Source organism: Salmo salar, unplaced genomic scaffold (genome assembly GCF_905237065.1).
Source record: "Salmo salar unplaced genomic scaffold, Ssal_v3.1, whole genome shotgun sequence".
NCBI classification, from domain to species: Eukaryota; Metazoa; Chordata; class Actinopteri; order Salmoniformes; family Salmonidae; genus Salmo; species Salmo salar.
In genome coordinates this window covers 27,157-48,327 of record NW_025548775.1, presented here as the reverse complement: position 1 = coordinate 48,327, position 21,171 = coordinate 27,157, and the positions used below count along the sequence as shown (strand labels likewise).

The 21,171-nt window shown below is 42.5% G+C and overlaps 1 protein-coding gene across 2 annotated transcripts; it reads left to right on the top strand.

Annotated features, from left to right (window-relative positions):
- The first annotated feature begins 453 nt into the window (after positions 1 to 453).
- LOC106597441 (N-acylneuraminate cytidylyltransferase-like) lies at positions 454 to 20,178 on the top strand. Of its 2 annotated transcripts, none has more exons than NM_001434690.1 (8): positions 454 to 1,014; positions 4,247 to 4,389; positions 5,304 to 5,459; positions 7,990 to 8,120; positions 8,499 to 8,593; positions 8,958 to 9,129; positions 11,745 to 11,910; positions 18,948 to 20,178. In NM_001434690.1, exons 1-8 carry the CDS (start codon positions 794 to 796, stop codon positions 19,160 to 19,162), a joined length of 1,299 nt encoding a protein of 432 aa, NP_001421619.1. In that variant the 5' UTR covers positions 454 to 793; the 3' UTR covers positions 19,163 to 20,178. The 2 variants fall into 2 exon arrangements, with proteins under 2 accessions (NP_001421619.1, XP_045568698.1); XM_045712742.1 differs by lacking the exon at positions 454 to 1,014 and adding an exon at positions 3,101 to 3,296.
- The last annotated feature ends 993 nt before the right edge of the window (positions 20,179 to 21,171 follow it).

The window sequence follows — 21,171 nt, the reverse complement described above, 5'->3', positions numbered from 1 at the left end:
GCAGCATGGTGCATCGTCCAGAAACATACATCTCTTTTCCATAAAATATATGTTCGAATTTTCGAACCAGTTTTCATTGGGAAGGCGGATTAAGCGTTGTTTTTATTTTTATCAAAAAGCAATGACTTTTGCATGTGAAAACACATAATCCGACTCATTCCCCCACGTGCTTTATCTAGCCTAGGTTACGTCACTCTGGTTTTGAGCGGATTTTGCCGCGTTCATATACTAATCGGAACAAGGAAACTCTGACATTTCCGACTTGCTACCTGGTTGTAGTTATACACCTGTCACGTTCAACCGTTTAGCAAGTCGGACATTTTACAGTTTCCTACTTCCGACTGGCACATGAACACGGCATTTGAACCTGGCTCACGCCCGGGAGGCAGCCCGGTTACAAAATGAATGCAATCACGTTTTACCCAAAGTAAACTCCTCCGACCTGGGAAACCCGGGTCAGATGATAGAATCCCCTCATCGAAGCGCGATCATCGTTTTCTTGACATTGTCAGTTAACCCGTTGCCAGAGTAAATTCATTAAATAGTTCAATTGAACTTGTTACTATGGCAACAAAAGGAAGCGTTATTGAAATGACCTCAGAGTAAAGATAGCAGGTCTACGCCTAAGTATTTAGGTCTACGCCTAAATACGTAGCTAGCTAGTTACAGTGAGTTAGAACGCAAGAAGTTGCTAGATACTTCAGACGACTGCTATACATCGCTACCGCAATTAGCTACATTGAGACTACCGCCACGTCTTGACAAGACTCTTGTCTGCCTACTGATCCTTTCAATGGCTGCTGCTAAAAAACGTACTATATCGGGCATCGAAGATGTGAGAGACAGAAAAGCAAAGGTTATCAAAGACAGCGGTGAGAAGAGACACATCGCAGCCCTGATCCTCGCGAGGGGAGGCAGTAAGGGGATCCCCCTGAAGAATATCAAAGTTCTCGCCGGTGTCCCCCTCATTGGATGGGTTCTGAGAGCTGCAGTGGACTCCAAACAGTTTGACAGGTAATTCGGTTAAATCTTTGGTCAAATGTATTTCTTATCTAGCTACGGTATATGGACTTGCTCTGACGCTTTTGTTAATAGTAACGTTAGTTAGTTGCACCAAATGCATGTTACGTTCTTGTTTTGTGTACACTGATATTATTGTGATAGTGATAGTCAACGTTGCATATGATGATGCATCTGTCATAACCAGGGGAGAAAGTACAGTAAGACTTGCCAAACGTCAATACACTTGTTGGTGTTTTCAGGGGCGAAAATCTGATATCCACTTTGGAGGGGACAATTACATGACATTTTCTCAAGAGCAATTCCTGAGGGGGACACCAAAAGTAGTGCTGTAACACATAGCCTACATTGTAATATGGTAAATGTATATTGAGGAACCAAAGAAATAAGGTGTTTGCCGTACTCCTAACTACCGGTACCCAAAACTACACAACTAATCACAACAGCAATACCATTGCCTTTAACAAATCTTAGTTCAGTCACCAGTTTAAGTTGAGAGTGGGGGTATCCATGGCATTTTCCAATTATGTTCCTATTTTACAAGTCAAAAAAATGGAGAACCTTTCATAATGTTGCCAAACAAAGACTCAACAAACTTACCTGAGACTCCCTGTCTCTGGCAGTCTGTCCCTGCATATCTGTCCCCAACTCTGCTGTCTGTGTGCCATCTGTTGCCTGCTCTGCCTAATGACATCATTGTGAAACATTTCCATTAGAATTTCATTTCTTTCTTATGAACATTTTATCAACTAGTCTTTGAGATATTAGGCTACTAGGGTTCTTACTTTGTGTTTTGGTGTACTGAAAAATACTCTGATGTCCGTCTTTTATTTTTCTGCCATTTTTCTACCTGGCTGGCTGGCTGGCTACACACACACACAGTGTGTAGGTTATTTACAGTAGGAGATGGGCTTCTATCATCTTATCTTTTATCATTCTATTTGGGCTTCGATCTAAAAGGTAGCTAGCAAATGTGAAATGGATTAAAATGACAAGAGTTGACAGCTGTATGAGTTCACCATTTACACAACATGTGCTGCAACCTTTTGTAATTTTAATAGTTTGTTTCATATTGGCTGGCTTCCAACAATAGCTGAATTTGCAAAGCTAGCGAGCACCAATTCCGTTTCAGTGGTGTTTGCTATAATCTTTGCTACCCGGGTTAAATAAAGGTGAAATTAATTAAATAAATAAATAAAAGTTCCCTTGCGACAATTTAGCTTTTGCAACGAGACCATTAAATATATTTAAGACAATGGTAGAAGAGAGTGTAGTTCTGTTCAGTTTGGACTTCAGTTTATCGCTAACGTTATCGCAGGGACTTTGAAGCACTAACTTACATCATCTGCATGCTGATCTTGGAATAAATTGACGATAGCAAAGATTCCATCTTTGACGAGGCCACATAAATGGAATAGGTACTAGCTAGCTTAATAGTTCATATTTGCGCGCTAGCTCTGCATATTCAGCTAGTGTGTGTGCGCGATTGACTGGATTAACCTCACTTCAGTTACGTTCATTGAGTGCCTTTCAGACAGTAGATACGACCCCTCTGTTACCTTGCCAACTAAGGAACTGGCAGTGGATCAAAACATTGTGAGGCAAAGGGTGGGGGGGTCGCAATCTTTTGAAACTTAAAAACACACTATTAAGTGTCTATAATCAGCACAATTGCTTTCATTGCGTATTATTAATATTATTTAAATTACATAGTTATGTTTCAGTGATATATTGGGGGGGACAAATCATATCCAAGGATGGGGGGTCGTGTCCCCCCCGGGATTTCCGCCCCTGGGTGTTTTGTGTAACAGATGTCTCTCTTTCCATTCACCACTGTTTGGAGGTTGGAAATATGTTGCGTGTGGATGGGATTGTAAACGATCAGATGCAAACGTCATTGACTGGTTGTGTTTCTGCCACAATAAAAAGTAATACATTTTAAAAGTCAAATGACAAATCTTTATGACTAGGCCCACAGAGATGCTATTGAATTAATTGGGATTCTGGATCCACGGCCGGCACATCTAGAGCGGAAGTCTGACTAGTGCGGCATTTCCCGAGCTAAACTAACCAAGACGCACCCACAACAACACATAACACCTCACATTATTCTGCCCCAAAACAATGATTGCTATTCTATCCCTTTTAATTGAGCTTTTCACTTTCTGAAAAGAGAATATGTTTAAACTCAGGCAGCTTTTAGGGAAGCAATTATGTTGTTGAGTTAAGCAACGGATGAGTTGCCGGCTTCGTCGAGCCTCTGTCTGGATGGAAAGGTAACTTTTGAAACTGCCATGCTTAGATTCATAACGATGTCTAATATTTAATGATTTGCAAACAGTAACCGGTTCGTTGCAAACAAGACACTCTGGTTTGATATTGGAGAAATTTGGTAAGAATACTTATTCCTCTGTCCATTCTTCCCGGAAACTTCTATTAGAGACATTAGTGATTTTAGTAGTGTAATCAGATTGAAAATATTAGGATATGTTATTGACATTATATAGCCTAGTAACCAGATGTGTTAAAATGAGTTTAATTTGTAGCGTAATCATGAATGGGGCCGCTATTATGTTCTGTTCTACCGACTATTAGCTGAGAAAAAACTGTCCTTAAGGCCAAACCTATTGCCAACCCCTCCATTACACTATTCTAGTTTAGGGGGAAAGGAGGGGGACGGCAATTTTTTGTCTTGCCTAGGGCAGCAGAACGTCCAGAGACGGTCCTGTTAGGCCCATACATTGTTTTAGTACACGCATGTTCACACATAGGAGGTTCCAAACTGGGAAGAAATTACATCTACTTTAACTCCTGGTCATAACTATATGTAACCGATGTGAAATGGCTAGTTAGTTAGCGGTGGTGCGCGCTAATAGACTTGAAGTAGGGTTTCCCCTTGCATTGCAAGGGCCGCGGCTTTTGTGGCGCGATGGGTAACGATGCTTCGTGGGTGTCAGATGTTGATGTGTGCAAGGGTCCCTGTTCGAGCCCAGGTTGGGGCGAAGAGAGGGACAGAACCTACGCTCTTACATATACATTATTAACTGTTTGTTGTATAAATATGTATACCCATGTCAGATTCTTATTGAGAGAGTTTGTCTGAAAGTTAGTGTACTGTCTGAATGAACCCCCAGGTTTGGGCTTGGCCACACAAGACTGGATTGCACTTATGTAGCCTACTTGTTACAAAGCCTGAGGAATCAACTTATTCCGTTCTTTCTCCCAGTGTGTGGGTATCAACTGACCATGATGACATTGAGAAGGTGGCCAAGGCATGGGGAGCTCAGGTTCACCGCAGGAGCCCAGAGGTGTCCAAAGACTCCTCCAGCTCTCTCGACACCATCCAGGAATTCGTCCGATTAAACCCAGGTAGGGGGTGAACGTCAATTGTATTTCCTTGACTCCTCATGTCCTCATTCCTCCTCTCCTTGCCTCCTTCTCAAAATGCATTAGAGGAGGAGATCTGAGTGGAGGAACCTCAGATCTTCTGCTCCAATGTGCTTTGAGAAGGAGCCAAGGAGGGAGGCGTGAGGAATCAAGCTAGCTTGGCTAAGGCTCTGGGACGGCATGTATCAAGCATCTCAGAGTAGGAATACTGATCTGGGATCAGGTCCCCCCTGTCCATGTAGTCTTATTTGTTGTGATCTATGAGCTAAATCAGCACTCCAACTCCGAGACACTTGAACCATACGACCTCCAGGGCCGCAGAGCATGCTGCTGTTTTTCCTTCCTGCTTTTTAATCAGAACCTGAGAACACCAGTCTGGGAAACCAGGTGTGTGGTCTGACTCACCACTCTCCAGCCAATCAGTGACAGTTATTGTGCCCCCTGCACAGTTGTGCACCCCTGATCTTGCTCACATGATAATGCTCACATGCTGTTTTCTTTTAATTCAATTTCTAATACCATAACCCTAATTCCAACCCCAGGAAAGTGTTGCATATCAATCAGTCAATCACATTTGTTTATAAAGCCCCGTTTTATGTCAGCAGAAGTCACAAAGTGCTTATCCAGAAACCCAGCCTAAAACCCAAAAGAGTAAGCAATGCAGATGTAGAAGCACGTCTGGTATTAACAGAGTTTCAGGTGGTAGATTGTTGATAGAGTGAGAGCGGCTATAGTCAATCCATGAATAGGGGGCTATCCAAATGAAGTGGGACCTACTCCATACATACAGATGTCAACAGTAACCATGTAGATTTATTCATGTCATATCATATGTGGCTACCTGATTAAATAATGGATAAATCAAATATATTTTGTGTTGTGTTGTCCTCCTCCAGAGGTGGATGTGATCTGTCACATCCAGGCCACGTCTCCCTGCCTGCACCCCTTCCACCTGAAGGAGGCCCTGGAGATGATCACCAAGCAGGGCTTCACGTCCGTCTTCTCTGTGGTCCGAGAACACCACTTCCGCTGGCAGGAGGTGAAGAAAGGAGGTACAGGATAGCCATGTGTTATGTTTAGGACCGTACACTTATTATCAGTTAACTGGAGAGGTTCCAACAAACTTATTGTACAGGTCTGTCAGGAGATCTGAAGGGTCAGTCCCTTCACTTGTCCTTTAAACTGCTGCACAAGTTTCCTAAGCATGACTAAGCAGACACAGATACAAGGAATGAGTATCAGGGTGGGAGAGTGAGAGAGGCTATTATCTTGTATCTAGTTCCTCTTCTGCTTGACCCGCACCCTGTGAACAAACCATAAGCACATCACAACTTAATGACACAAAACAACAATTCTCATTGTCAGACAGTTTACAGAACATGCCAGCCTTGAGAAAGAACACAATGTGTACAGCATATAACATTTTCTCTACACTGCCTGAGGAAAAACTGTCCATCACTTTATAAGTAGGGTCAGGAGTTTGTCCTGACCATGTGACCAAAGCCAGGAAAAACTCTAGTGCCGTAGATGTTTTGTGTTTGAAAACACCTACCCATCATATCTTGATGTAAGATGCTAATGCTCAATGATAAAGGATTGTGTTTATAAGAGCGTCTGCTAAATGACTAACATGTACAGTTGAAGTTGGAAGTTTACATACACTTAGGTTGGAGTCATTAAAACTCATTTTTCAACCACTCCACAAATTTCTTGTTAACAAACTATAGTTTTGGCAAGTCGGTTAGGACATCTACTTTGTGCATGACACAAGTAATTTTTCCAACAATTGTTTACAGACAGATTATTTCACTTATAATTCACTGTATCACAATTCCAGTGGGTCAGAAGTTTACATACACTAAGTTGTCTGTGCTGTTAAACAGCTTGGAAAATTCCAGAAAATGATGTCATGGCTTTAGAAGCTTCTGATAGGCTAATTGACATAATTTGAGTCAATTGGAGGTGTACCTGCGGATGTATTTCAAGGCCTACCTTCAAACTCAGTGCCTCTTAGCTTGACATCATGGGAATATAAAAAGAAATCAGCCATGACCTCAGAAAAAAAATTCTAGACCTCCACAAGTCTGCTTCATCCTTGGGAGCAATTTCCAAATGCCTGAAGGAACCACGCTCATCTATACAAACAATAGTATGCAAGTATAAACACCATGGGACCACGCAGCTGTCATACCGCTCAGGAAGGAGACGCGTTCTGTCTCCTAGAGATGCATGTACTATGGTGCGAAAAGTGCAAATCAATCCCAGAACAACAGTAAAGGACCTTGTGAAGATGCTGGAGGAAACATGTACAAAAGTATCTATATTCACAGTAAAACGAGTCCTATATCGACATAACCTGAAAGGCCACTCAGCAAGGAAGAAGCCACTGCTCCAAAACCGCCATAAAAAAGCCAGACTATGGTTTGCAACTGCACATGGGGACAAAGATCGTATTTTTTGGAGAAATGTCCTCTGGTCTGATGAAACAAAAATAGAACTGTTTGGCCATATTTTGTGTTTGAAAACACCTACCCATCATATCTTGATGTAAGATGCTAATGCTCAATGATAATCGATTGTGTTTATAAGATCGTCTGCTAAATGACTAACATATACAGTTGAAATACCATAAACCTAAACCCAACCCTAGGAAAGTTATGTTATGTTTGGAGGAAAAAGGGGGAGGCTTACAAGCCGAAGAACACCATCCAAACCGTGAAGCACAGGGGTGGCAGCATCATGTTGTGGGGGTGCTTTGCTGCAGGAGGGACTGGTTCACTTCACAAAATAGATGGCATCATGGGGTAGGAAAATTATTTTGATATATTGAAACATCATCTCAAGACATCAGTCAGTAAGTTAAAGCTTGGTTGTAAATGGGTCTTCCAAATGGACAATGACCCCAAGCATACTTCCAAAGTTGTGGCAAAAAGACTTAAGGACAATGAAGTCAAGGTATTGGAGTGGCCATCACAAAGCCCTGACCTCAATCCCATAGAAAATTTGTGGGCAGAACTGAAAAAGCTTGTGCCAGGAGGCCTACAAACCTGACTCAGTTACACCAGCTCTGTCAGGAGGAATGGGCCAAAATTCACACAATTTATTGTGGGAAGCTTGTGGAAGGCTACCCGAAACGTTTGACCCAAGTTAAACAATTTAAAGGCAATGCTACCAGATACTAATTGAGTGTATGTAAACTTCTAACCCACTGGGAATGTGATGAAAGAAATTCTAGCTGAAATAAATCATTCTCTCTACTATTATTCTGACATTTCACATTCTTAAAATAAAGTGATCCTAACTGACCTAAGACAGGGTCTTTTTACTTGGATTAAATGTCAGGAATTGTGAAAAACGGAGTTTAAATGTATTTGGCTAAGGTGTATGTAAACTTCCAACTGTAAATATAGTACCTTTCACAAGCACATTACATGGAAGTAACTCCATCCACCACTAATCACTGTGTATCACAATAGAGAGAAGTGGGGTTTTTAGACAAATTAGTTTTTCTCCTGACCAGGAAGTCGTCTGGTTTCTAGTTATGACCTATAACATTGATTATGTGTTCTCTCTCCTGTTCAGGTAGTGTAGCCACCCAGCCTCTGAACTTAGACCCGTCTAACAGGCCCCGGAGACAGGACTGGGATGGAGAGCTGTGTGAGAACGGATCTTTCTACATTTATACCAGAGCGATGATAGAGAGAGGCCTGCAGGTAACTGGCACTATACCCCATCAGGGCCCATAGTCACAAAGCGTTTCAGGATAGGAGTGCTGGTCTAGGATCAGTTTTCCCTTTTCAATCATTATGAATACGTCTATATGGACAGGGAGGACCTGATCCTAGATCAGCAGCCCTACTCTAAGACGCTTTATGAATACAGGTCCTGATGTGTATGTCTGTTGCTGGTGGTGAACACTATTCCTCTCAGGGGATCAATAACGTTTATTCATTCAGTGGATCTGAGCCTGACTAGAAACAACATACACACTGAGAGATGGACTGATCTGTGATACTACTAGATATTCTATTGTCAACTGGTGTTGTTTTAAATGCTAATAGAAATGCCCTTTGTGTTGTTGTCTTTCTCAGGGGGGGAAGTGGGCTTATTATGAGATGCTGCCAGAGTACAGTGTGGATATTGATGTGGATATCGACTGGCCCGTTGCAGAACAGAGAGTACTGAGGTAGTCTGAAATCATTGACCTAGAATTTCAAGTTCACACTCTGTTCAAGTCATTCACTCTGAACCATCCCCCCTCTCTCTCTCTCTCTCTCTCTCTCTCTCTCTCTCTCAGAAAGTGTTTATTTGAATGCACTTGAAATATAATTAGATTTTGTGGTAAAGCAACACAATGAACAATGCTGTAACACAGAGGAGTGGTTGTCCAAATGTATTTCCCTGTGTGTGTTGTACCTCTCCAGGTTTGGTTACTTTGGTCTGGACAAGCCTGAGGTGTATTTCCCTGTGTGTGTTGTACCTCTCCAGGTTTGGTTACTTTGGTCTGGACAAGCCTGAGGTGTATTTCCCTGTGTGTTGTTCCTCTCCAGGTTTGGTTACTTTGGTCTGGACAAGCCTGAGGTGGTGCGTCTGCTGCTGTGTAAAGTCTCAGGCTGTCTGACTGACGGCCGCGTCCTCATCTCTGTCTCTGGAGAGGAGATGGTCTCAGTCAACACCAGAGATACTATGGGTATCCGCATGCTGCAGAGAGAGGGAGTGGAGGTACAGATACTGTACATACAGAACAAACACACTGCAGAGAGAGGGAGTGGAGGTACAGATACTGTACATACAGAACAAACACACTGCAGAGAGAGGGAGTGGAGGTACAGATACTGTACATACAGAACAAACACACTGCAGAGAGAGGGAGTGGAGGTACAGATACTGTACATACAGAACAAACACACTGCAGAGAGAGGGAGTGGAGGTACAGATACTGTACATACAGAACAAACACACTGCAGAGAGAGGGAGTGGAGGTACAGATACTGTACATACAGAATTATAACACACACTGCAGAGAGAGGGAGTGGAGGTACAGATACTGTACATACAGAACAAGCACACTGCAGAGAGAGGGAGTGGAGGTACAGATACTGTACATACAGAACAAACACACTGCAGAGAGAGGGGGTGGAGGTACAGATACTGTACATACAGAACAAACACTGACACACACACACACACACACACACACACACACACACTCACTCTAGAGAGAGGGAGTAGAGATACAAAGATACTTTTTTACAACGACTGCTACCACAAATGAATGTATTGTCTATGTTGTAATGTCTATGTTGTAATGTCTATGTTGTATTGTCTATGTGGTATTGTCTATGTTGTAATGTCTGTTGTAATAGGAATTTCCAGGTGAACAAAAAGGAGAGCAGTCATTGGTAAAGTCAATCAAAAATCATTCTGGTTCATTAAAGTTGCAACAGGGAGACAGACACCTCCAGTCCATAAGCAGAGAAAATGTATCTTGGGAGACAGACCCTTTCTATCCTAATCAGACAGCACCACATGTTCTGTAAACACCAGCCTCTTGGAGACAGACCCTTTCTATCCTAATCAGACAGCACCACATGTTCTGTAAACACCAGCCTCTTGGAGACAGACCCTTTCTATCCTAATCAGACAGCACCACATGTTCTGTAAACACCAGCCTCTTGGAGACAGACCCTTTCTATCCTAATCAGACAGCACCACATGTTCTGTAAACACCAGCCTCTTGGAGACAGACCCTTTCTATCCTAATCAGACAGCACCACATGTTCTGTAAACACCAGCCTCTTGGAGACAGACCCTTTCTATCCTAATCAGACAGCACCACATGTTCTGTAAACACCAGCCTCTTGGAGACAGACCCTTTCTATCCTAATCAGACAGCACCACATGTTCTGTAAACACCAGCCTCTTGGAGACAGACCCTTTCTATCCTAATCAGACAGCACCACATGTTCTGTAAACACCAGCCTCTTGGAGACAGACCCTTTCTATCCTAATCAGACAGCACCACATGTTCTGTAAACACCAGCCTCTTGGAGACAGACCCTTTCTATCCTAATCAGACAGCACCACATGTTCTGTAAACACCAGCCTCTTGGAGACAGACCCTTTCTATCCTAATCAGACAGCACCACATGTTCTGTAAACACCAGCCTCTTGGAGACAGACCCTTTCTATCCTAATCAGACAGCACCACATGTTCTGTAAACACCAGCCTCTTGGAGACAGACCCTTTCTATCCTAATCAGACAGCACCACATGTTCTGTAAACACCAGCCCGGAGGCTTGTGGGAAGACAAAACAAAAGGCGGTGACTTGTCCAGCTGCTACAGAATCAACAGTGTTCACACAATGTCAATATAATACAACAGTGAATAGTCAGTGTGTCCTCAGACCTGGTACATCCAGTCTGGTGTTAATCACTATCAACAGATAAGACAATAATCCATAACATTCACTATCAACCTGCACCTTGAATGTGTCACGATTCCTACCGACGGTGGCGCCCCCTCCTGCTCGGGTGGCGCTCGGCGGTCGTCGTCACCGGCCTATTAGCTACCACCGATTCCCTTTTTGTTTTTCCCTTTTTTTATGTTTTCTCACCTGCCCTGAGTTAGTCATTAAGAGGGCTATTTAGTTCAGCTGGTCCGCTCCCTATTGTGCGGGATTGTCTTTCTGTGTGTCGACTGCGTTTTGTTCGACTGCTTGTCGAGTGTATTTTCCCTGTTGTTGGGAAACCTTTTATTTTGTGCTTGTGGTTTATTAAAATTACCACACAGTGTTCGCTGCTTCCTGCGCTTCTTTCCGCCACACAACAGACAAGCCGTTACAGAATGTTACAAACAGAACACTGGGAATGATTTGTATTACAGAACTCTAAATACTGTATGTTAAACATTGTGTTAATCCCTCTGAACTGAATATGAACTAATATTTCCTCATTACACTCAGTCTGTACAATACATAGAAAACAGCTCCCGTAGAAAACAGAGCTCCCGTAGAAAACAGAGCTCCCGTAGAGAAAACACAGAGCTCCCGTAGAGAAAACACAGAGCTCCCGTAGAGAAAACACAGAGCTCCCGTAGAGAAAACACAGAGCTCCCGTAGAGAAAACACAGAGCTCCCGTAGAGAAAACACAGAGCTCCCGTAGAGAAAACACAGAGCTCACGAGAAAACACAGAGCTCCCGAGAAAACACAGAGCTCCCGTAGAGAAAACACAGAGCTCCCGTAGAGAAAACTCAGAGCTCACGTAGAGAAAACTCAGAGCTCACGTAGAGAAAACACAGAGTATAAACATTTGTTTTATTCTGTCTCCTCCAGGTGATCTTGATCTCATCCAGTGAGGACCCTGTGACCAAGGCCCTGGCTGACAAGCTGTCCCAGAGGACAGGCTGCGAGGTCAGGCAGCTGGGCAAGGACATCCAGGGTGAGGTCAAAGCCATGATGGACGACAAGGATCTGGACTGGAAGGAGGTCGCCTATATGGGTAAACTCACTGTTCTTTTCAATTAACAATATACAACTACTACTGCTACTACAAATAGTACTACTATTACTAATTCATTTTAGTTTTATACTACAGTTTGTAATATAGTGGAATCTCAAGGTTCTTAACCTTCTATTTTGAGTAATACTTGTGCGTTCATGTCAATCAAAACGTATGAAGGTATTTATTTGGAGCCCTTCTGAGATGGAAATCAAATCAAATGTTATTTTGTCACATGCGCCAAATACAACAGGTGTAACCTTACAGGGAAATTATTACATACAAGCCCTTAACCAACTATGCAGTTATAATATAAGAAATTAAAGTAACAAATAATTAAAGAACAGCAGTAAAATAACAATAGCGAGGCTATATAGAGGGGTACCGGTACAGGGGCACCGGTTAGTCGAGGTAATTGAGGTAATATGTACATGTAGGTAGAGTTATTAAAGTGACTATGCATAGATAATATCAGAGTAGCAGCGGCGTAAAAGAGGGGGGGAGAGGGCAATGCACATAGTCTGGGTAGACATTTGATTAGATGTTCAGAAGTCTTATGGCTTGGGGGTAGAAGCTGTTTAGAAGCCTCTTGGACCTTAACTTGGCGCTCCGGTCCTGCTTGCCGTGCAGTAGCAGAGAGAACAGTCTATGACTAGGCTGGCTGGAGTCTTTGACAATATTTAGGGCCTTCCTCTGACACCACCTGGTATATTGGGGCGGCAGGTAGCCTAGTGGTTAGAGCGTTGGACTTGTAATCGAATCCCCGAGCTGACAAGGTAAAAATCTGTCGTTCTGCCCCTGAACAAGGCAGTTAACCCAATGTTCCTAGGCTGTCATTGAAAATAAGAATTTGTTCTTAACTGACTTGCCTAGTTAAATAAAGGTAAAATAAAATAAAAAATAGAGGTCCTGGATGGCAGGAAGCTTAGCCCCAGTGATGTACTGGGCCGTACGCACTACCCTCTGTAGTGCCTTGCGGTTGGAGGCGGTCAGTTGCCATACCAGGCAGTGATGCTCTTGATGGTGCAGCTGTAAAACCTTTTGAGGATCTGAGGACCCATGCCAAATCTTTTCAGTCTCCTGAGGGGGAATAGGTTTTGTTGTGCCCTCTTCACGACTGTCTTGGTGTGCTTGGACCATGTTAGTTTGTTGGTGATGTGAACGCCAAGGAACTTGAAGCTCTCAACCTGCTCCACTACAGCCCGTTGATGAGAATGGGGGCATGCTCGGTCCTCCTTTTGCTGTAGTCCACAATCATCTCCTTTGTTTTGATCACGTTGAGGGAGAGGTTGTTGTCCTGGCACCACACGGCCAGGTCCCTAAACTCCTCCCTATAGGCTGTCTCATCGTTGTCGGTGATCAGGCCTACCACTGTTGTGTCATCGGCAAACTTAATGATGGTGTTGGAGTCGTGCCTGGCCGTGCAGTCATAAGTAAATAGGGAGTACAGGAGGGGACTGGGCACTTACCCCTGAGGGGCCCCCGTGTTGAGGATCAGCGTGGCGGATGTGTTGCTACCTACTCTTACCACATGGGGGCAGCCCGTCAGGAAGTCCAGGATCCAGTTGCAGAGGGAGGTGTTTAGTCCCGGGGTCCTTAGCTTAGTGATAAGCTTTGAGGGTACTATGGTGTTGAACGCTGAGCTGTAGTCAATGAATAGCATTCTCACATAGGTGTTCCTTTTGCCCAGGTGGCAAAGGGCAGAGTGGAGTGCAATAGAGATTGCATCATGTGTGCATCTGTTGGGGTGGTATGCAAATTGGAGTGGGTCTAGGGTTTCTGGGATAATGGTGTTGATGTGAGCCATGACCAGCCTTTCAAAGCACTTCATGGCTACAGACGTGAGTGCTACGGGTCGGTAGTCATTTAGGCAGGTTACCTTAGTGTTCTTGGGCACAGGGACTATGGTGGTCTGCTAGAAATATGTTTGTATTACAGACTCAGACAGGGGAGAGGTTGAAAATGTCAGGTATAATAGGCTAGATATCTCTCAGGAATGTGACCATAGCAGCGGTGTTTGATAACCACGTATCAATGAAACTATCAGACAGTAAATGTCAACAGTGAAGTTTGAACCAGAACCTGATTGTGATTGTCAAGGTGACCATACTATGCCTTGTTATGGAACAGTATCTCCTCATTCCCTGTTTCCCACCTCCTTATCTTTCTCCTCTCACCCCTCCATTTCTCTCCTCTCACCCCTCCATTTCTCTCCTCTCACCCCTCCATTTCTCTCCTCTCACCCCTCCATTTCTCTCCTCTCACCCCTCCATTTCTCTCCTCTCACCCCTCCATTTCTCTCCTCTCACTCCCACATTTCTCTCCTCTCACCCCTCCATTTCTCTCCTCTCACTCCCACATTTCTCTCCTCTCACCCCTCCATTTCTCTCCTCTCACCCCTCCATTTCTCTCCTCTCACCCCTCCATTTCTCTCCTCTCACCCCTCCATTTCTCTCCTCTCACTCCCACATTTCTCTCCTCTCACCCCTCCATTTCTCTCCTCTCACTCCCACATTTCTCTCCTCTCACCCCTCCATTTCTCTCCTCTCACCCCTCCATTTCTCTCCTCTCACCCCTCCATTTCTCTCCTCTCACCCCTCCATTTCTCTCCTCTCACTCCTCACATTTCTCTCCTCTCACCCCTCCATTTCTCTCCTCTCACTCCCACATTTCTCTCCTCTCACCCCTCCATTTCTCTCCTCTCACCCTTCCATTTCTCTCCTCTCACTCCCACATTTCTCTCCTCTCACCCCTCCATTTCTCTCCTCTCACTCCCACATTTCTCTCCTCTCACCCCCACATTTCTCTCCTCTCACTCCTCCATTTCTCTCCTCTCACTCCCACATTTCTCTCCTCTCACTCCCACATTTCTCTCCTCTCACCCCTCCATTTCTCTCCTCTCACCCCTCCTTATCTCTCCTCTCACCCCTCCTTATCTCTCTTTTTTTATTTTTTATTAATTGTGTCACAAGGGCAATACAATCATAAAAATAACATTACACTTTTTCCCCTTTATTATTTACACACCATTCCACCCATTCGGTGTCGGTGTGATCGTTCCCCTTTCTTTGGCAGTAGAGAGATTAGTATGCTCATGAAAAAAAACCTTGTCGATGGCCGAATGAATTTACTCCAATAATACCGGCCCTAAAATGCCCCAAAAATGTAGTAACAGCTCAGGTGGAATGCCCAGATCCACAGATTGCTTCTCCTCTGATACAGGCAAATCAAGATTATCTAAAAACTGCATTTGTCTGGTTCAAACTGGATAGAAGATGTATATAACTCCTGGTAAAAAGACTGAAATGTTGCATTAATTTCCTGTGGATCAGAAAGTAAGCCTTTAACTGGGGATTAAATAGATTCTATAGAAGTACAAGATTCACGTTGTTTCAATTTTAAGGCTAGAAGCCTGCTTGGTTTGCTCCCATTAAAATGATAGTTCTGCCTCACTCTATGCATGATGAACTCAGCTCTCCTCCTTAATAAATCATTCAGTTCCAGTTTAACCACCCTCAAATCCTTTCTGACATTATTTGAGTAATTCCTTTTCAGGTTTTGTTGAAGTGATTTAGATTTTTTTCTCCAATAACTTGATTCTGTGATTCCTAGCTTTATTGAGGTGAGATACAAAAGAAGATAAGTCTGTGATTAACCCTTTAGTAGCCATCCATGTAAACCTTGGGTCCTCTACAGAGTCCTTGTTTTTTGCTAAGAATGTAAATAGAAATTTAGCCATGAACAATTGGATGTGTAGAAGGGTCGTATCAAAACGCCAACGTTTTGTTTTATTTACCTTAAAGCTCACATCCACTTGGGTAACCAGGGGATTATGATCTGAAAGCGTCGCAGGCAATATTTGTATTGGAGTGACGTACATACTAAAAATGTGCGTGAGAATAGAAAACAATCAATTCAAGAGTATGATTTGTGATCTGCAGAAAAACAGGTATAATCTTTGATGCCCGGATTCTGAACTCACCACATAGAACTCACCAAATAGCTCCTCTATTAGTAAGGAGAGACAGGGAGAAACTGTCTGATTAAATAGAGTATCTATTAGTAAGGAGAGACAGGGGAAACTGTCTGATTAAATAGAGTATCTATTAGTAAGGAGAGACAGGGAGAAACTGTCTGATTAAATAGAGTATCTATTAGTAAGGAGAGACAGGGAGAAACTGTCTGATTAAATAGAGTATCTATTAGTAAGGAGAGACAGGGAGAAACTGTCTGATTAAATAGAGTATCTATTAGTAAGGAGAGACAGGGGGAAACTGTCTGATTAAATAGAGTATCTATTAGTAAGGAGAGACAGGGAGAAACTGTCTGATTAAATAGAGTATCTATTAGTAAGGAGAGACAGGGGAAACTGTCTGATTAAATAGAGTATCTATTAGTAAGGAGAGACAGGGGAAACTGTCTGATTAAATAGAGTATCTATTAGTAAGGAGAGACAGGGAGAAACTGTCTGATTAAATAGAGTATCTATTAGTAAGGAGAGACAGGGAGAAACTGTCTGATTAAATAGAGTATCTATTAGTAAGGAGAGACAGGGAGAAACTGTCTGATTAAATAGAGTATCTATTAGTAAGGAGAGACAGGGAGAAACTGTCTGATTAAATAGAGTATCTATTAGTAAGGAGAGACAGGGAGAAACTGTCTGATTAAATAGAGTATCTATTAGTAAGGAGAGACAGGGGGAAACTGTCTGATTAAATAGAGTATCTATTAGTAAGGAGAGACAGGGAGAAACTGTCTGATTAAATAGAGTATCTATTAGTAAGGAGAGACAGGGAGAAACTGTCTGATTAAATAGAGTATCTATTAGTAAGGAGAGACAGGGAGAAACTGTCTGATTAAATAGAGTATCTATTAGTAAGGAGAGACAGGGAGAAACTGTCTGATTAAATAGAGTATCTATTAGTAAGGAGAGACAGGGAGAAACTGTCTGATTAAATAGAGTATCTATTAGTAAGGAGAGACAGGGAGAAACTGTCTGATTAAATAGAGTATCTATTAGTAAGGAGAGACAGGGGGAAACTGTCTGATTAAATAGAGTATCTATTAGTAAGGAGAGACAGGGAGAAACTGTCTGATTAAATAGAGTATCTATTAGTAAGGAGAGACAGGGAGAAACTGTCTGATTAAATAGAGTATCTATTAGTAAGGAGAGACAGGGAGAAACTGTCTGATTAAATAGAGTATCTATTAGTAAGGAGAGACAGGGAGAAACTGTCTGATTAAATAGAGTATCTATTAGTAAGGAGAGACAGGGAGAAACTGTCTGATTAAATAGAGTATCTATTAGTAAGGAGAGACAGGGAGAAACTGTCTGATTAAATAGAGTATCTATTAGTAAGGAGAGACAGGGAGAAACTGTCTGATTAAATAGAGTATCTATTAGTAAGGAGAGACAGGGAGAAACTGTCTGATTAAATAGAGTATCTATTAGTAAGGAGAGACAGGGAGAAACTGTCTGATTAAATAGAGTATCTATTAGTAAGGAGAGACGGGGAGAAACTATTTTGTATATTTTATTCAGAGTCCAGTTTTGGTTAAGTGATCATTTGTAAAGTGGCTCTCTATTTCCCCTCTGCGTGTATACTAGACTACCACTGTAGAAAACTACTGACATTGTAGCCTTCCCTGTAGCTCAGTTGGTAGAGCATGGTGTTTGCAACGCCAGGGTTGTGGGTTCGATTCCACGGGGCAGCACAGAAAAAAATGTATGAAATTGTATGAAATGTATGCATTCACTACTGTAAGTCGCTCTGATAACAGTGTCTGCTAAATGACTAAAAAATGTAAAATGTAAATTGTTCGGAGTTAATTTGCATGCCACCGCCAGTTACTGAATATTTATGGGTAAGGTGAGAAAGTAGGTGCCAGCAGTCAAATCCTGGAGAATTTGGGATTCAATTTCAATTGAGTAACATTTCTCTGATTTCCCAAAGCCCAAAATGGGAAACTATTCATGAAATATATATTTATATTATTTCCTTAAATCATCCCGTATTTTTCCTTGATTTTTTTTCATGTTATGTTGATGCAACATACTAATCAAATCGAACTTTTTTTCACATGCACCGAATTCAAGTGTAGACCTTACCGTGAAATGCTTACTTACGAGCCCTTAACCAACAATGCAGTTCAAGGAGTTAAGAAAATATTTACCAAATAAACTAAAGTTAAAAATAATAAAAATTTACAAAATAAAATAACATTAATGAGGCTATATACAGGGGGTACAGGAGTCAATGTGCGGGGGTACAGGTTAGTGGAGGTAATTTGTACATGTACATGTAGGTGGGGGTAAAGTGACTATGCATAGATAATAAACAGCGAGTTGCAGCAGTGTACAAAACAAATGGGGGGGTGTCAATGTAAATAATGTGGTAGCCATTTGATTAATTGTTGAGCAGTCTTATGGCTTGGGGGTAGAAGCTGTTAAGGAGCCTTTTGGTCCTAGATTTGGCGCTCCGGTACCGCTTGCCATGCGGTAGCAGAGAGAACACTCTATGACTTGGGTAACTGGTCATTGACAATTTTTTTGGCCTTTCCTCTTTCCTTTAGTATATAGGTCCTGGATGGCAGGAAGCTTGGCCCCAGTGATGTACTGGGCCGTACGCACTACCCTCTGTAGCACTTTACGTTCAGATGCAGAGCAGTTCCCATACCAGGTGGTGATGCAACCGGTCACGATGCTCTCGATGGTGCAGCTGTAGAACGTTTTGAGGATCTGGGGACCCATGCCAAATCTTTTCATTCTGCTGAGGGGGAAAAGGTGTTGTCGTGCCCTCTTTACGACTGTCATGGTGTGTTTGGACCATGATAGTTTGTTGGTGATATGGACACCAAGGAACTTGAAACTCTCGACCCGCTCCACTACAGCCCCGTCAATGTTAATGGTGGCCTGTTCGGCCCGCCTTTTCCTGTAGTCCACGATCAGCTCATTCTTAGAATACTTCCATAACCACCTTCTAAATTAAAACTAATCTCACACCTCCATTTCATCCCTCCATCTCTCCCTCCTACAGGTAATGATGCTCCAGATGTTGACTGTCTGAACCTGGCTGGGCTGAGTGCAGTACCCCGGGACGCCCCAGTGGTGGCGATCAACGCTGCTAAATACTCCTGCCACAGTGCTGCAGGCCTGGGGGCTGTGAGGGAGTTTTCTGAACACATCCTGCTGCTCAAGAAGAAGGCCAAGTCTCAGATGGAACAGGACCGCATCCACAGAAATACATTCTAAATGCTAGAATGTTCTAAAGTCACAGAGATCCATTCTAAACTCTAGAATGTGTTCTAAAGTCACAGAGATCCATTCTAAACTCTAGAATGTGTTCTAAAGTCACAGAAATACATTCTAAACTCTAGAGTAGGGATGGGCATTGGAAATAATATCATGACATTTTTTCGGATATCCGGATAGTTTTAAACGTGGACATTTGTTTGCTGCGCAGCCTGCATGACTCGGGAGATACTGTGGGGACAAGGACCAGGGGTGTGTGACAAAGGAGGGAGAGAAAAAGTAGCCACTGACTCGCGCTAGTTAGACACCTGTAAATGCTATAGGTTATCTATCATCCAATATGGCAGTGCATGTCTTTACTGCATCAAATCAATGCCAAGATGCTAGCTAAGTCCTCATTTAGTTTACTTAATTCTGTCATTTTAATTAAACTTTTAATTCATTGATTAGAGATCTCCCACTTCACGCTGCTACACAAGAAGCCTCTGACTGTAGTGTCAACAACAGCAAGCTCAGTGAAACCTGTGTAGGCTAATGCCGTATGTCATTTTTTTAAACTATATTCACATTTGTGACGTTGTTTTATTAAATTAAGAATTCCAAATATCATGAGTGTAGAAATGTCCCATAGATCATTTTATTCAATTAAGATGAAGCCTTGTCATTGTTAAAATAGGCCTGTGATTTATTTGTATTAAGTGTTCGAATAACTGCCCATTGCTAGTTTTTTTCAGGTTGTCAGATCAAGGTAGTTTGGGTTTTATCGCTACAGGTTGTGTTGACAAAAATCTATGTCTTTACTTTAAATGAAGTAGAATACAGGAGGCCTTTAATTTACTTGAGATTGATTGTTTTTCTCTCCACTTTTTAATGTTCTGTTTTAATTTGGGGGGGAAAGTATTAGTACATTGACTTGGAGTTGCACTGAGATTCTTGTTGGTTTGGGTGTTTACTTTTGTATTATGCCTGCAATTTGTTTGTAAAATTATATATGATCATAAACGTAAGAAACACTTTCTTATTCCCCTGCTTTAATCTGAACTATTCTAGAAATGACTTTAGCCTTACACCTTCAAGATTGTGGTATGGAGTTATAGCTGATGGGGGGGTTCACATACATCTTGCCACCAGATGGCAGTCTAGCGCCTCATCAAACCTCAGTTGGAGGAAAGAACGAGATGACAACATTAACCTCGTACAACCATCAAGAAGTCTCACATGCATTCCTGTTCAGGCGTTCACTCAGTTGTAGCAAGCAACCAAATACTGGTAAAACAACACACGTGATCATACAGTATAAGATATCTTCATTTATAGCATTGTGTGGCGATTTCCATCTATCCATGTTGCAGAGATCAGGACAGCCAGCAAACGTGTGGCGAGCTGGCATTTGTCCCAGAACTATTGATTTGGTTACATACGTTAGTGAGAAAAGTGACAAGGCTACTCAGTGCTTGGAGAGGAAACATCCAAGTGGATGAGAGGGCATATGAAACATGGCTTCAGTTCATCAGAAGAGTTGACACTGGTGGTGGAGTGGTCATCCCCTCTTAATCAGGGAACAGGAGGGGACTTGGCTGTAAATACAAATAGCAGATACATTCCATTACAGCAGCTCCATCATAGGTGTGGGAAACAAGTTTCACCATGAAGTTAAACTTAAACATCTCAGAATTCACAACGTGAAACACGGGCTGCGCGTCTCGCCCACATGACTCATCAAAGTAGGCCAAGAAACATTCCTGAATAAAGTCCTGATCATCGACATACCTGACGATAACTAACAACTGCGAGTGACAGTTTGAGGTTTCATCCATTTGCCATGCAAAACAATGTGGAGTATTAACCTATTTTAATGGATGATGCGATGGAAACGTATCAAATTATTCTGAATTGATGTTGACATCCCAGAGGAGACAGTAGAAACGTCCATATGGCTCAGCAAGTAAAGCATCGTACAGTGCCATTACCTCTGCTAGCTCAATGAAGCTCACTGGATGTATAAATAT

Excerpts from the sequence above, each read along its gene's own strand:
- LOC106597441 (NM_001434690.1), top strand. The coding sequence starts at position 794 with ATGGCTGCTGCTAAAAAACGTACTATATCGGGCATCGAAGATGTGAGA. Across the intron at positions 8,121-8,498 it reads TGATAGAGAGAGGCCTGCAG|GGGGGGAAGTGGGCTTATTA; the intron begins GTAACTGGCACT and ends TGTCTTTCTCAG. Across the intron at positions 11,911-18,947 it reads GAAGGAGGTCGCCTATATGG|GTAATGATGCTCCAGATGTT; the intron begins GTAAACTCACTG and ends TCCCTCCTACAG.